The following is a 15,226-nucleotide window of genomic DNA, read 5'->3' on the forward strand; positions in this document are numbered from 1 at the left end:
ACTCGGTTCCTCATAAGGGTAAGGTTGTGACTAAACCTTGGGGTTTGATTCACTACTAAAATAACTTTTGCATATTGAATTTTTAGTTTGTTTGAATGATCATAGAAAGTTGCATTTTTCTACTTAATTCTTGGATCACACGTAATATATGTGTTTGACAAGTCGATATCATCAATCCAAATCACCTCCATCCTTGTAAATGAAACACACAGTTTGATGTCTCACAAACTATTTTTTTTGGAGCATATATTTAGTCAACAAAATAGCATAGATATTTATATATTTAAACCAAAAAAATATCTTGAAGTGAAATTTTATATTGTGTTAATGGGAGTTTCATACGAAACTATGTTTACTTTTTTATCTCAATTTTGGAACCCTTCGTTGGGGAACATGTTATGCTATGGTAGCACAAATTAATTTTCTAACACATGATTAAAGGTTGGGTTGTTATTATAGATCATGAGATTAGCACTAGATACACACACTCGTAGTGGAAGTAGAGCGAGGGCTATGCATTGATGTAACTATTGTCATACTGCCTGCTCCTTCTCGTGGATCCTTCGTATGGTTTATCCTACGTCGTAGGTGCTACGAATCAAAGGTATTTATATGCACAAGGAGGAACAACATTGGCAAATTGATAGATCAATTGATCTAGGCATGGGGCTACAAATTACTATATATATTGATGTAGGCATGGGGTTAGAGATGGCTATGTCGTGCAACTATTTCTAGCTTGAGATTCTTCACTTATATAGACATACTGAATGTATACCTTAAAGTCCGCTCATACCCTGTCCATGTAGGCTCATATCCCTTAAGCATGTGACGCGTCATGTTCACAAACACATGAACATAACTTTAGGTTCCTCCAAATTGGGACATGTGGCTCTGCGTGCACTACTTGATCCACGAGTTTCCGGAACTCAAACCGATAGCTTGTAGATGCTCCTAGAACGTGCCAAACCCCAAGTGTCTGCAAACTCATTCCGACAAACCTTTGTAGTGTATATTCTGAAACATTAGTGTTGTCACATGATATATGTTACCGATCTCAAGGCGAGTACTTTCATCCTTATTGGTAGCTCTACCTCCCTTACCTGACTCATGATACATATCCCAATCTCTCAGCCCAAGTCACATTGCATGGCCATGATTTCTGATTTTGATCGATTGAGAGGGTGCAATCTCTTGAACCTGGACAAACAAACCCCATCATTGTCAACCATGCCTCGCAACATGGTTCACGACATTCCCGATGTCTAATTTTATAAATACCCAATTATGGAGTAGCATATGAGATGTTCTAAGCAAGTCGAATCACATATGGTGAACATGAGAAGATATCAAGTCTAGGACAAAAAGTATACATTTGACTTGAGGCTCACAAATTACAAACATCATCGGGTTTTAAAATGGACTATCCATCTTGGTGATCTCCATCCACAAGGTTAGCATCTTTACTCCATGACATGTGTCAACATAACCTTATCAAGATAGGCCATTAGAACAATGGTCATACAACACATAGGCTCACAACCTAGTCACGTACTTGTTGATACATATCAGTGTTGATGTTCAAGGACAAAAAAAATCGAGAAAGGTTCAAGGACAATATAAATAACTCATAAATACATGGAGAAATATGATAATCACATCATTGCCTCTAGCCTATATTTCCAACACCCTTGTGTTTGGTAGTAGTATTTATGTGAGTACTACCCAGAATAATTGTGTGTGTGTATGCGTAAATAAATACCCCCTCTTGCCAACCAAATAAATATTAGTTTGAACATTATTGGTTCGTTCTACAATAAGTTTTGCATTAAAAACCATATAATCGGAGGATACTACACTAGATAGACATGAATAATGACATCCATAGAACTTAAATACCACAAGGAGGTCAAGTAACAAAGAAAGTCTACATATATTCCTTTGTATTGCATACCTTTTCCAATCACATTTTATCATTTAGTATATGAAGACATGCGAGCAAATTTTACATGCATGTTGTATGTTCTTTGTGAGGAGAAAGTGCGAAAACTTTTTACAAGAGGAAAATGATTGTTTTCTTATGTATATACTTTAGTTCTTATGTTTATTGTAGTTTAATGGCCTAAGGATGTATAATATTGGATGAAGAAAGAATATTGTATCTCAACCTAATGTGTCTCCGACAAGTAGTTAGAAAAAATAATATACTAGTTTAGAATTAGCACTTACATACATATTTGAAGAAATGCGGTCTCACCGCATAGTTATCTCCGATACATGTTAGAAATCAAATCAAACCTGAGTTTCAAGCAAAACAAAAACCCATTATTAAAATGCTAACATATATTGAACCTTACCAAATATATGAGCATATTTTATATCCAAATAAAGGGAGTAAATGATACTCTAAAAATAACAAACTACCATATCTATCCTAATTATATGTGATACTGCTCACAGTAATAGGTCGGTCACTGTTATCCAACTTTTCTTATGATGTGGATGATAATCATCCACCATTAAGATTCCTTGATTTCAAATCGATGCATAAGTGGAAGGTAACTAATTCCTATTAATTTTATCCTAAAGTATACGAATTGATTAGAATGGTCGTATTACCTTTTAATAAAAGGTACAATAACATAGTCGGAATATATTTGGGGTCATTAATGGATGGGCAAAGAAAGAACACAAGACATATAACCGTACTCGAGTCTAACTTTAGGCAGTCCTCTTTTGTTTGCATCCAAACCCATTTGAATGGGTACAAAGGAGCTAATCTAGAGTGTTTTGTAAACTCTACTCAATATAATTATAGGTTATATGGATTAGTATCTTAACTCCACACTTATAAGCTTTTCACAAGCTTCAAATTTTTATATGAAATGTATTGAACAATGTATATCGTGTACACATTACATGGTCTAATATCACAAGAACAATATAAAGGCAGTGCACAGTAATGGAATGACTTTGCCTAATAATATCGATGCTAGCTTGTATTACAAGCAATGTACTAAATGTGCTATTGTTAGTACCGATTCATTATTTAATACCGTAGTGTCCATTGTGAAAGATTTTTTGTAATTCTACAATAAATCTAAAATAGCATGTTAACTTGATAGCAATAAGTTTTCCTCATTTATTAAAATAGAACTACTACAAGTATTTCATGGTAATATTGAAGAATTACTTGGAGCTGCGTCGGATATAAATAAATTTAGCACGCTAAACTTAAAGTTGTACATTTACATTCTGGAATATTGTAGGCAATATAATTATAGATTATATGGTTTGGTATCTTAGCTGCACACTTATAAGCTTCTCACAAGCTTTAAATTTTATATGAATTGTATTGAACAACATATATCGTGTACACATTACATGGTCTAATATCACAAAAAAGAATATAAAGGTAGTGCATAGTAATGGAATGACTTTGTCTAGTAATGTCATTGCTTTGTATTACAACCAATGTACTAAATGTGCTATTGTTAGTACCAATTAATTATTTAATACCGTAGTGTATATTGCGAAAGATTTTTTAAATTCTAAAATAGCATGTTAACTCGGTAGAAATAAGATTTGCTCATTTATTAAAGCAGAAATGCAAGTATTTCATGGTAATATTGAAGAGTTACTTGGCGCTGCCTTGAATATAAATAAATTAAGCACACTAAACTTAAAATTTTACATTTACGTTCTGGAAAGAACCACCACCCCCCCCCCGAACAAAATTGCGTAGATATTTAATAAAAACAAATAAGAACAGGCCATTTTCAATTTTAATTGACAATCATAACATTTACACATTATAATTTGCATACATTATTATGCAGGACATGTCATACTATATATTATTGTTATCCACGATAACTTCGAAAATTATTCAGAGTGAACAATGACAACAATAAATTGAAATAACACTAACTTATGTAAAAATAATAATTCACATAAGTCAAGTCAAAGTGAATGTCACCCCACACAATTGAAAGCACAAAAATGATTGATAATCAGGCATATACTAATGTTAACACACATACTATGGGGAGACACAAAGTCAAGACAACGCTATTACGTGAGAATCGTCATGCAATTAACCAACACAATATTGTGCACCGCGGCAGAATGTACATTCTTTCGCTCCAGCAAAAATTATCGATCAATATATACATTAAACATGCTATTATAAAACATTGTTAAATATATGCGCGAGGAGTCAGCTGAAGTATTCATGGAGGCAAAGAGAAAAAATAAAGATAACAATGAGTAGGAAAAACTCTAGTATACACATATTAACCTGCACAATATTGTGGTAGTAAAGCTAGAGTCCAAAGTTAATAATATCTAGCAATAAGTATTGGCTATTATTAGTTGAAGATATATTTAGAGTACTACCAGGTATTATGAAGGTTGTTGAAGAATTTCCATATCGCTCAACAATTTCCATATGTAAGTCCAAATGCCAGAAATATCCGAGTTTGGTCTGAGGAGAGGCGTCGAGCAGGAGCAATGCATTTGCGGACCCGACCCGTTTGGCCTTAAATGGCTCCAGCTGTTCCCGTCGAAACCCAGCAGAGAGGCAGAGTCTAGTAGAGTAGTAGAGAGAGAACGGGGCCGGAGTGGTCGACGGGCGCCGTGTTTAAAATCGTCGTCTCTTAATTCGCTCGCACCGGTTACTAGTCCAGTACCACGCCACTGCTGTCCGCCCGCTGCCGCCGCTGGCTCTCTCTCTCGACGAGCAACAAGCAGCCGAGAAGCAGTAGGCTGGCGAGGGTGGTCAAACCGTCCGTTTCCTTGCGGAAGGATGGCCGAGGGATGAGCGCGGGCTATACAAGGAAACAAGCTGCAAGGATTGCCCAAACACCAAGATTTCGCCAAATATTTCCCGTTTTGCGCCGCTGATCTTCGAGTCGGGGCGTTACTACTCCGCCGGTGTATAAATATAGGAGCCTGGCCGGGGAGCTAGGCCACAGCACAGTGCGAAGATCTCTCCTCCCTTTCTTCCTCTTCTTCTTCTTCTTCCCATAGTCCGGGAGAGAGGTTGGTGGCGGCCATGGATTTCGGGGATGACCAGGAGGGCGGCTCCGAGAGCCAGCAGCAGCAGCAGCAGCGCCGGAAGCGCTACCACCGGCACACACCGCGCCAGATTCAGACGCTCGAGGCGTACGCTCCTACTCCATTTCTTCTTTTCTTTGTTTTCTTGCGGCGCGCGTGTTCTTCATCTTAATGATGCTGGGTTGTCGTGATGGATCATGATGATTAATGGTGATGTTTATGCAGGATGTTCAAGGAGTGTCCCCATCCCGATGAGAACCAGCGCGCGCAGCTCAGCCGGGAGCTCGGCCTGGAGGCCCGGCAGATCAAGTTCTGGTTCCAGAACCGCCGCACCCAGATGAAGGTAATTTTCTTGATTGCTCAAATGAATTATCCTCTTCCATGTTTCCCAATCGTTTCTTTGGCCTGTATGCGTGTGTGTGATGGAATGGAATCTTGATTCTCGATGGCATGGCGACGCATGGCGCAGGCGCAGCACGAGCGGGCGGACAACTGCTTCCTCCGCGCGGAGAACGACAAGATCCGGTGCGAGAACATCGCCATGCGGGAGGCGCTCAAGAACGTCATCTGCCCCACCTGCGGCGGCCCGCCCGTCGCCGAGGACTACTTCGACGAGCAGAAGCTGCGCATGGAGAACGCGCGCCTCAAGGAGGAGCTCGACCGCGTCGCCAGCCTCACCTCCAAGTTCCTCGGCCGCCCCTACACGCAGATGCCGCAGGGCATGCCGCAGATGAGCGCCTCCTCGCTGGACCTCTCCATGGGCGGCGGCCACCACCATCACCACCATGGGCTCGGCCTCGGCGGGCCGAATCTGGACCTCGACCTCCTCAGCGGGGCCGCCTCCTCGTCGGAGATGCCGCAGTTCCACCTGCCGCCGCCCGTGACTGAAATGGAGCGCCCGGCTATGGCCGGCATGGCCACGCGCGCCATGGACGAGGTGATCCGCCTCGCGCAGGCCGGTGACCACGTCTGGGTCAAGATCCCAGGCGGCGACGGCCGGGAGATCCTCAACGTGGAGACCTACGACAACATCTTCTCCAAGCCCGGAAGCTCCTTCCGCGCCGCCGACCTCCGTGTCGAGGGCTCCCGGGATTCGGCGCTCGTGTGCATGACCGCCGCCGCCCTCGTCGAAGTCTTCATGGACACGGTGATGACTGATGACTCCCTTCTAACCGTATGATAGATTGCTACAACGACGTACGTGCGCCTTCAATTCTGACCCGTGACTGTTTGCTGCTGATCCACAGAGCAATTGGATGGAGTTCTTCCCGAGCATCGTGTGCAACGCGCGCACCGTTGACGTCCTGGTGAATGGCGTCAACGGGAGGAGCGAGTCTCTCATCCTGGTATAATCAACTAGCTAGCTCCTTAAATTGTTTATTGTTAGTCGCGTTTACAATGAGCGATCGATCTAATGGTGGCGTGCAGATGTACGAGGAGCTGCACATCATGACGCCGGTGCTGCCGACCCGCGAGCTCAGCTTCCTCCGCTACTGCAGGCAGATCGACCAGGGCCTATGGGCCATCGCCGACGTCTCCGCCGACATGCAGCGCGACGTCCACTTCGGCGCGCCGCCGCGCTCCCGCCGGCTCCCGTCGGGATGCCTCATCGCGGACATGGCCAATGGCTACTCCAAGGTCTGTCACGAATCCACGATCGACTCTCACACGACAGGAGCGTCAAATCAATTATGTGTTGTTCTGACACTTAGTGTGTTTTTCTTCTGTGTTCGCAGGTGACCTGGGTCGAACACATGGAGATAGAGGACAAGGTGTCGATCGGCCCCCTGTTCCGTGACATCGTGCAGACAGGCGCCGCGTTCGGCGCGCAGCGGTGGCTCGGCTCGCTGCAGCGCGCGTGCGAGCGCTGCGCTTCCCTCTCGTCCCTCGGCGGGATGCACGCCGACATTGCCGGAGGTACGTGTTTGTCCTTAAACCCCAGCAGCTACCATTGGTTTTACTTTTGAGGCTTATGATCGAGATGGATGTGCAGTGACGGCTGAAGGTCGACGGAGCATGATGAAGCTGTCGCAGCGCATGGTGGGCAGCTTCTGCGCGAGCATGACGGCGTCGCAGCACCACCAGTGGACGCACATGGCGGGCACCGCCGGCAACGACGTGTGCGTGCGCGTGTCCATGCACCGCAACGGCGACCCAGGGCAGCCCAACGGCGTGGTGCTGAGCGCGGCCACCTCCGTGTGGCTCCCCGTCGCCAGCGACCACGTCTTCGCCTTCGTCCGCGACGAGAGCACGCGCAGCCAGGTCCCGGCCGGTTCTCTCTACACTATGTACATTGTCCATATATACAGTATGTACATTGTCCATATATACAGTATGTACTGACGCCATTGATGCCATGTGTATGTCTCGCCATTGCTGCGCTCCGGAGTACAGTGGGACGTCCTGACGCACGGCAATCAGGTCCAGGAGGTGTCGCGCATCCCCAACGGCGCCAACCCCGGGAACTGCATCTCGTTGCTGCGGGTGAGTAATCAATTGCGCCATCCATCCATGATTTCGAATCGAATCGAATTGCTCCACTAATTAAGACTAGCATTTGTGTTGATGGCCCTTTCATAATTCCTCCTGCCGCGCGCGCGCGGTATGATCTGACGGTTTGAATGAACTGTTTGAACGTAGGGCCTGCAGTCGAGCCAGAACAGCATGCTGGTGGTGCAGGAGAGCTGCACGGACGCGTCGGGGTCGCTGGTGGTGTACTCGCCCATCGACATCCCGGCGGCCAACGTGGTGATGAGCGGCGAGGACCCGTCGGGCATCCCGCTGCTGCCGTCGGGGTTCACCATCTGGCCCGACGGCCGCTCGGGCGCCGGCGGCGGGGCGTCCACCAGCGCCGGCGGCCAGGTCGCCGGGTCCGTGGTCACGGTGGCGTTCCAGATCCTGGTGAGCAGCCTGCCGTCGTCCAAGCTCAACGCCGAGTCCATCGCCACCGTCAGCGAGCTCATCAACAACACCGTGCGGAACCTCAGGAACGCGCTCAACTGCGGCTGAGCTAAGCTCGCGCGCTCGGTTGGTAGTAGCTCACCCATCCAATCTTGCATGAGAGCTAGAGCGGCTAATCGGAGTAGTCTGCTTCCGAGGGAGACGGGAGATGAGTTCGTTGGCGCGTTGAATGCTCGCATTCATGGACTCCACCTGCTGCTGCTGCATCTCTAGCTCTATGCATGGCTTCCATCCATCCAGCCGTCCACCCATTGCATCCATCATCTCCACCACAACAAACATCTCTTACATGCATGCTTAGGATTCGTTCGTTCATCTTTGATTTTTTTTGCTTTAGAAGGTAATTTACAGGATTTTGCTTAAATTAGGCATTTTTCGTTCATACATTGCATGCATATGCGTCGTTCATCATCATGGAGACGAAGAAGACGCCTTTGATTGGATTTGATAGCGAGGGAGTCAAGAACGCACCAATGCTAAGCTTGTCCCTTTCCCCAGCGCCCGTGGTAGTGTGTGTTGCAGGGGCAGGGGGACGGGGGATGAAATGCATGGTTCGGGTATTGACTTCTCTCCATCAATGTAAAGCTTTGAATGAACATTCATTTCGGTTATAAATGGAAAGGAAAGAGATCTGGTAAAGCTGGATGATGCGCTCTTTGCCTCGCTTGCTTTTCCGGGCCCCTACTCTCGTGTGGTTATGACTCCTAGTTAGCAGTGTACTATACGATGAGGACGCATAGATCAAAGGTCAAAAAAACAAAAAGGAGAACCGAACTTGCCACCGAAACAAAACCGAGGTAAACCGGAGCTCCACGACAACGCCCTCAACAAGGTATCGACACATCAAGCCGTCACCATCGAGAGCCAGACGGTCAATGGTCTTCTCCCAGATCTCGTCGTCATTGGCGTCGAAGCGCTAGGCTTTTCTTCTGGTAAAACCTTTTGTACTGCTCTGGTATATCGGACCCCTCACAAACCCGAGTGAGGCCTCAACACGCTATGTGGTAGCTATCAAATCCGAAGCGCTGCCAACACCAGGATCCCTCGCCGTCCGCTCCGTATTAGTCACCTTGCCAAGGAAAGAGACCATCACCACCGCCATATCGTTGTCGTAGGGACGACCACACGGTCCTCCTTCATAGGCCGCCACCCCGAAATCCAAGACCTCGCACCTGTTGAGTGGCTGGCATGAGCACACCAAGACCACTAGATCAGATGGGAGAGGTCGAGGCGGCCAATTAGTACCCGGACCACGAGGTATGACGAGCAGAACATCTCTGTAAGTCAAATCCACAGTTCCCTAAATGAGACTACCAAGCGGTTGCCGGATCTAGACCTGTGGCATGGATGTAGCACCCCAACCATAGATGGACAAGGGGTGGGGTAGGTTGACTAGGTTCCTAGGTGTACGGGAACCCCTGAAAATACCGGAACAACATGGCCCACCCTCGTCCAATGCGGCGCCCAAGGCGGAGCCCTCGGCCCACGCCGAGAACCTCGAGCGAGGGAGGAGGAGCCCTGGCGCCGTCCGGCGGAAGCGAGAAGAGGGGGAAGACGAGGGGAGGTGATGAGGACCGGGTGGCGGCTAGGTTCCCTCTCGTCGCCCACGGGAGAGATGCGGGAGGGAGGATCAGATGTCTGCTAGTACCAGTGTACCACGTAGCACGTACTACAGAGAGTACCTATACATGCTGTCGCTGGCTGGCTACCTGCAACGTAGTACCCGGGTTTGTATACAACGGATCCAGCTGCTTGTCGTTGGCCGTCGTGTCGTGGGAACCAACTCATTTCGTGCACGTAGACGTCGCGGCGTGTGCACATGTGTAAACTTGCGTGCGTGGGCGGCGTCACACTCACACATCGATGGAGCTATCCCCGCCGCCGTGCTAGCTAGCTGACCATCGGCGATGCTCCCAACGGCGGCGGCCGCGCCACGCTTTAATACGGTGGTTGGCTGCGCCGGCCGCCACCACAGCAGCTCGCAGCGCAATACTCCAAGGTCGTACGTATACGTACACGTAGGTTTGATCGGGAGGGGGGGCTGAGACGGATCAGGGGCGCCCGCTCCCTATCTGGCGGCCGTACGTGCGCGCAGCCTGGCGCCGCGGAGCGCTAGCTCACCGGGCCGGCCGCCCTCCCCACCGCACTTTACTGCGCCATTGATGCACGGCAGCTGCCGCCGCCGAGGTGTTCTCTCCGTCTCCGCGCGACCCAGCCAGCAAGCTTGATGGCGCGCCAGGTCGCCCGCCCTCTCGCCTCCCTTCTCGGGACCAAATAAGTCGTCCCGACCTACTCTGCATCGCGGCTTAACTTAGCACCCTCCATGCACTGCCATGCCCTCACCCTCGGATGCACGACGTCTCCCTCGCTAATGATAAGGGTTTAGAGCATCCCACCCACGTCCCACAAACCGCGCCTCAAAGGGCTATTGGACGCGCCAGGCAGAAATTGGCACCTAGCCTATCCGGCGTTCCTAAGCCGTCTCCGACCGCGCCAGACACGAGCGGCAAGGCGGGCCACCCTGTCATTGGCACATCCCAATCATAACTGATTTCATTTTACCCTTCCATTTTATTCCCCCGCCCCGCTGGTACTCTTTCCTTTCATTTCTCCTGCCCAAGCCGTCTCCGCCAACCAAGACGACCTCCCTCGCCGCCATGCCGCCGAAAGGTACGAGTGCGCCGAAGGGGGCGAATGGCGCCTTTGTGTAGCCACGCCGGCAGGCAACGCCGAAGACGAAGCCGACAGGGTTGTCAGAAGACGAGTGGGAGGCCATCCTCTTATGGAACGCCAATAGCGACACGTCAATGCGAGCATAAAGAAGGAGGCGGCCACGAAAAACATGCCATAATCCAAGGTATGCTTGTTGTATATGTGCCCTAGAGGCAAATAAATAAAGATATTTTATTGTCATATCTGTAATGTTCATAATAAGTTTTATGCCATACTATAACTGTATTAAGCGGAAACAATAGTACACGCTTGGTATGTAAAAAATCCCACATCCCTAGTAAAATAGATGACCAAGGTTACATTATCATGGACACCAACGTAAATTAATAATGGAGTCATGTCCTTGGATGAATGACATGTATTGCAATGTGATCCAGTCACGAAGTTTAACATTGCGGTACTTGAGAAATGATGTATCCTAATCCTTAGACCATGAGGCCATATCTAATCACGTCACCGGAGGATGCTTTGACAACCGTCACACCCTAACATGGCAGTCATGAAGGTGTTTCTCAGGTATTTCAAAAGGATGTGTTGAGACGCATGTGTCAAGAGCGGCATTTGTCCATCCACGTGACGAATAGATACTCTGGGCCTACTCTGTGATATTATATCTACGAAGCCTGCAAGCGTGTGACTAGGTCACGAGGATATGACATCACAAAAATGAGTTAATATGTTTGTCGATAATAAAATCGAACTAGGTATAAGACATACCGATGTTCAAGTCTCGGAAAAACTAGGCATCGTAAGACAAAGGGAATAGGACTCGACGTTGAGGTTCAAGAGATAAGGATATTTCATGGAAGGCGTAGAGGCCGTTATGGTTTTCCAGAACCCCCTGACGGTCATTGATGGGAGAGATGTGTGGTGACCCTGCATACCACTGCATGTTGTAGTATGCCAGTCGTTGATATAACATTCATGAAGTACCATTCCGCAAATATTACATCCCTCAGAGTAGTACAACAGAACATAGCAGGGTCCATAACTCATTCACTTATTATTACAAGCATCAAACATATATTGTCTTGGAGCTCCTCTTGGGTCCTAAGAGGGATACTCCTGGGTTCGAGGCGAACCCACCTTAACTTACAATATAGAAGTTTCACTAGGTTATACATTTATTCCCACGAGCAGCTAAATACTAGGTGTTCCCACTGCTCGGCTACAACTACTACTTCGTGCTTCTAGGCTCGATCTCCACCGGAAGCCTCCCCGGTTCCGTAGACTATGAGATAGTCTACGCCTTCAATACCTCATGAGAGGTCTGGTTCTTCATAGCCGATGATCTCGGCTCCTTCAGGGTTGTCGTAGTCCTCCTCCAGACGATTCAGACAATCTAAGCATGGGATTTAAGAGTGGTATGAGTACGAGCGTACTCAACAAGTTCATTATAGATAAGAGGTGTTTAATGTACTAGCTACGATATTAGACCAGAAAGTATAATACCAATGCAAGTTTTGGGAAACATTTCTTCAAGAGATTGCTTTTATTCCAAAGAGCTATGTGCGTCAGCCTTCACCGGTTTACTAGAACTTCATGGAGCTCCTTTCCGGCCGCGTTCGCAGTTCCTTATCCCGGAACAGGGAGTGACAGGTCACGATTCTTTACACTCGCGAGAGGTGTGTTGCTTTACCCATAAGAGATCTTAACCTTGGTGCCAACCGGGCAGCTTTCCGTCCACACTTCCTTCGGTGTGAGGCCCGGTATAAGGTCTAGCCAATCATGTTCCTCCGCTACCTCGAACACCCACCCTTTGTTGCATGCCCCGACCACGGGTCCTCGCCGGTCCCATTATTCCCACTCACGGGTGGACCCCGACCACGACGACGGTTTGGGATCGAACCAAACTCCTTCGCCGGTAGCTGCAACCCATCATAGACCGCAATACCGTGGGGACTTAAGGCTTCCCAGACCAACCAGCTTGTACTTCGAGCGACAAGTGTCTACGGACTATGCCGTGGGGACTTAAGGCTTCCCCGACCAACCGCTTGTCCCGACAGATACAAGTGTCTACGGTAAAGCGCATCCGTTGATGAACGAGAGGTGGAAACACTTTTGACTACTCCGTCCCACTCCGGATCTTATGGTTAACACGGGTATTACGGCACAAGAATCACCGGCGACATTTGTTGTTTAATCCTAGATGGATATAAGCCCGTGCAATGGAACCTCCACCATATCAACACAATCCATGGTTCCATTGCCCACCACATAGTCATATTCATAGTTATGAAAGTAGTGGTTTTGATTTTTATGCAATAGTGATAACCATAATACTTTGCAAGTAATTTGATAGAAATACTCAAATGACATGAGCAAGTGATGAACTTGCCTGAACACTGCAAAGTTTTGCAGTTGGAAGGTGTGGACTGACCTTTGTCCTCTGTCTCTGAAAAATATCATCATTGTCCGATAAGGGCAATGGTTAAAGAAGCAATTATGCATGATTCCAGTTTTAGGGTTTGTTCCCCCCTTTCGATGTCGTTGTTATTTTATGAGAGGTTAATACTAAGATAGATTTGGAGATACTCTGTTTAGGGTAAATACAACCTTGAAATATTGTCAAGGTGTTTTGAAAGTCCAATTGCATTAATGGACTTATTTTCATTATTGAAAATAATATGTGTGATTTAAATCATTAATTAAATCCTCAAAATAGGACTTATTCTTAATTGTCTTCAAAAATTCTCTTTGATATTTTATTTAAATAGAGAATTTTCTGCTGATCCTTTTCATATTTTTAATTTATTTTTAAGAGCTTTTATCAATTTTCTATTGAATTTCAAAGTTTCATGTTTTTATTGAATTGTGAAAAGTCATTTTTGCCCCTGGGCCCACCTGTCGGTGCAACCCAGTGGGTTAGGTCGAACCGACCGGGCCTGGTCCGGCTCGACCAGCCCCACTTCTCTCTCTCCCTCTCACGCACGACCGAACCCTAACCCTAGCCCGCTCCGGCGACTCGCGTCCGCCTCCGCCGTCGCCGCTCGATTCCGGCGAGGTCGCCGGACCTGGCCCCGCCATGGTGCGCAATCGACGCGCCTCACGACGGCGGTCAATCCTATCCGCGTCGATCTGACGCGGCCGACCTGCTGCTCTCGGCCTCGACCCCTTCTGGTGCTAGGGTTACGGGATCCGCTCGATCCCGCCGTTCCTGGCGCTCCTGGTGCTTGGACTCCGCACTGGCTTCGCCGCCGTAGTGCGGTTGGTGCCGTGGTGCCGCCATGGCCTGGCTTGGCTTGGCGCCGCCGCGCTCTGGCGTGTGCCGCCGTGGCCGCCATGGCCGTGCCTATCTGCTCGACCACGGTAAGTGCGCCACTCCTTCTTCTCCTTTGTGTTCTATTTCTTCTCCTCCTAGCTTGAGATGCGGCTACTCCCCTTCATGGAGAGACCATCTCGTGCTGCTGCTATTGCTCTACTAGCTGCTGTTGCTGTGCTTGCCTGTTGCGATGCTTGTCTGTTATCGTGCGCATGCTTTGCTAGGCTTCGCTGCTATCCTGGATGCTAGCTACTGCTGCTCTACTGCTAAGCATCTGCTGCTGCTGTGCTATTACCATGGCCACAGCTATTGTATCCACACTTGTGCTTGTGCTTGTGCTTCTCTGTGCCTCTGTTCTTGATGCTATTCTTTCCAATTATTCAAGTGTATTCATATGTATTGCCCTGACTTGATTGCAGTATGCAATCCTTGCAAGTTTGCAAGAACCAGTGCCTTTGGTGCTATTATTGATGTTTAGCATACTCGTAGCATGCTCTTGCATGCTTCAGTGGTCATATGATCACCGGTTGCTTGTAGAACTGCTCTATGTTGTCCAGTGCCTCACTCGTGGTTCACTCTGGTGCTCATTCGGTCTTGTTTGTGCTACATACGAGCTTAGCCTCGTGTGTCTTCGTTGCTGGCTCAAGCATCATTCGATGCTTGCGAGTGAGCCATTGGTTCATCGACAAGATGTTGGTGCTTTTGTTCTCTGGACTATTTCATTTATCTCGTAATTCCTTGTTTTACTAGATGGATAAATGATGTGAACTAATTAACGGTGATGATCATATGGATGAATTGGATGTAGCTAGAGGGATGCCAACATCTGTTGGGGACCCTAGCTCTTATTTGAACCCAATCTGGGTGATGATATTTGTGTTTGGCTTGGTGGTTTGGCTGTTTTAGTGGTTGAGGTGATCCTGGCAGTATTCATGTGCTGCCCTAGAATAGCTCCCCTATTAGGTGGCTTTCTGTGATGGATAGATGCTCACTGGCTAGTCACTTAGTGAATTTCCAGTAGCCTTGATGTTGATAATTAGGATAGGCACATGTTGCCTGTCAATCTGATGGTTTAGCTAGGCCAATAGGCGCTTTGTGAATCTGTTGACGTCAGAAACCCCCTGGCGGGCAGAGACGGGCAACACCGTAGAGCCGGGAACAACTAGGGCTGCGGCTGGCCCCAGTCCCTCAGAGCGACGGCCCGCAAAGCCT

At 47.8% G+C, this 15,226-nt stretch overlaps 1 protein-coding gene across 1 annotated transcript; it reads left to right on the forward strand.

Moving 5' to 3' along the window:
- The first annotated feature begins 5,056 nt into the window (after positions 1-5,056).
- Positions 5,057-8,067, forward strand: LOC124671667 (homeobox-leucine zipper protein ROC8-like). Its single transcript, XM_047208014.1, has 9 exons — positions 5,057-5,166; positions 5,284-5,401; positions 5,528-6,205; positions 6,306-6,404; positions 6,487-6,696; positions 6,795-6,975; positions 7,052-7,320; positions 7,453-7,542; positions 7,699-8,067. Exons 1-9 carry the CDS (start codon positions 5,057-5,059, stop codon positions 8,065-8,067), a joined length of 2,124 nt encoding a protein of 707 aa, XP_047063970.1.
- The last annotated feature ends 7,159 nt before the right edge of the window (positions 8,068-15,226 follow it).

Source organism: Lolium rigidum, chromosome 1 (genome assembly GCF_022539505.1).
Source record: "Lolium rigidum isolate FL_2022 chromosome 1, APGP_CSIRO_Lrig_0.1, whole genome shotgun sequence".
Taxonomy (NCBI): Eukaryota; Viridiplantae; Streptophyta; class Magnoliopsida; order Poales; family Poaceae; genus Lolium; species Lolium rigidum.

Excerpts from the sequence above, each read along its gene's own strand:
- LOC124671667 (XM_047208014.1), top strand. The coding sequence starts at position 5,057 with ATGGATTTCGGGGATGACCAGGAGGGCGGCTCCGAGAGCCAGCAGCAG. Across the intron at positions 6,206-6,305 it reads TCGAAGTCTTCATGGACACG|AGCAATTGGATGGAGTTCTT; the intron begins GTGATGACTGAT and ends GCTGATCCACAG. Across the intron at positions 6,697-6,794 it reads TGGCCAATGGCTACTCCAAG|GTGACCTGGGTCGAACACAT; the intron begins GTCTGTCACGAA and ends CTGTGTTCGCAG.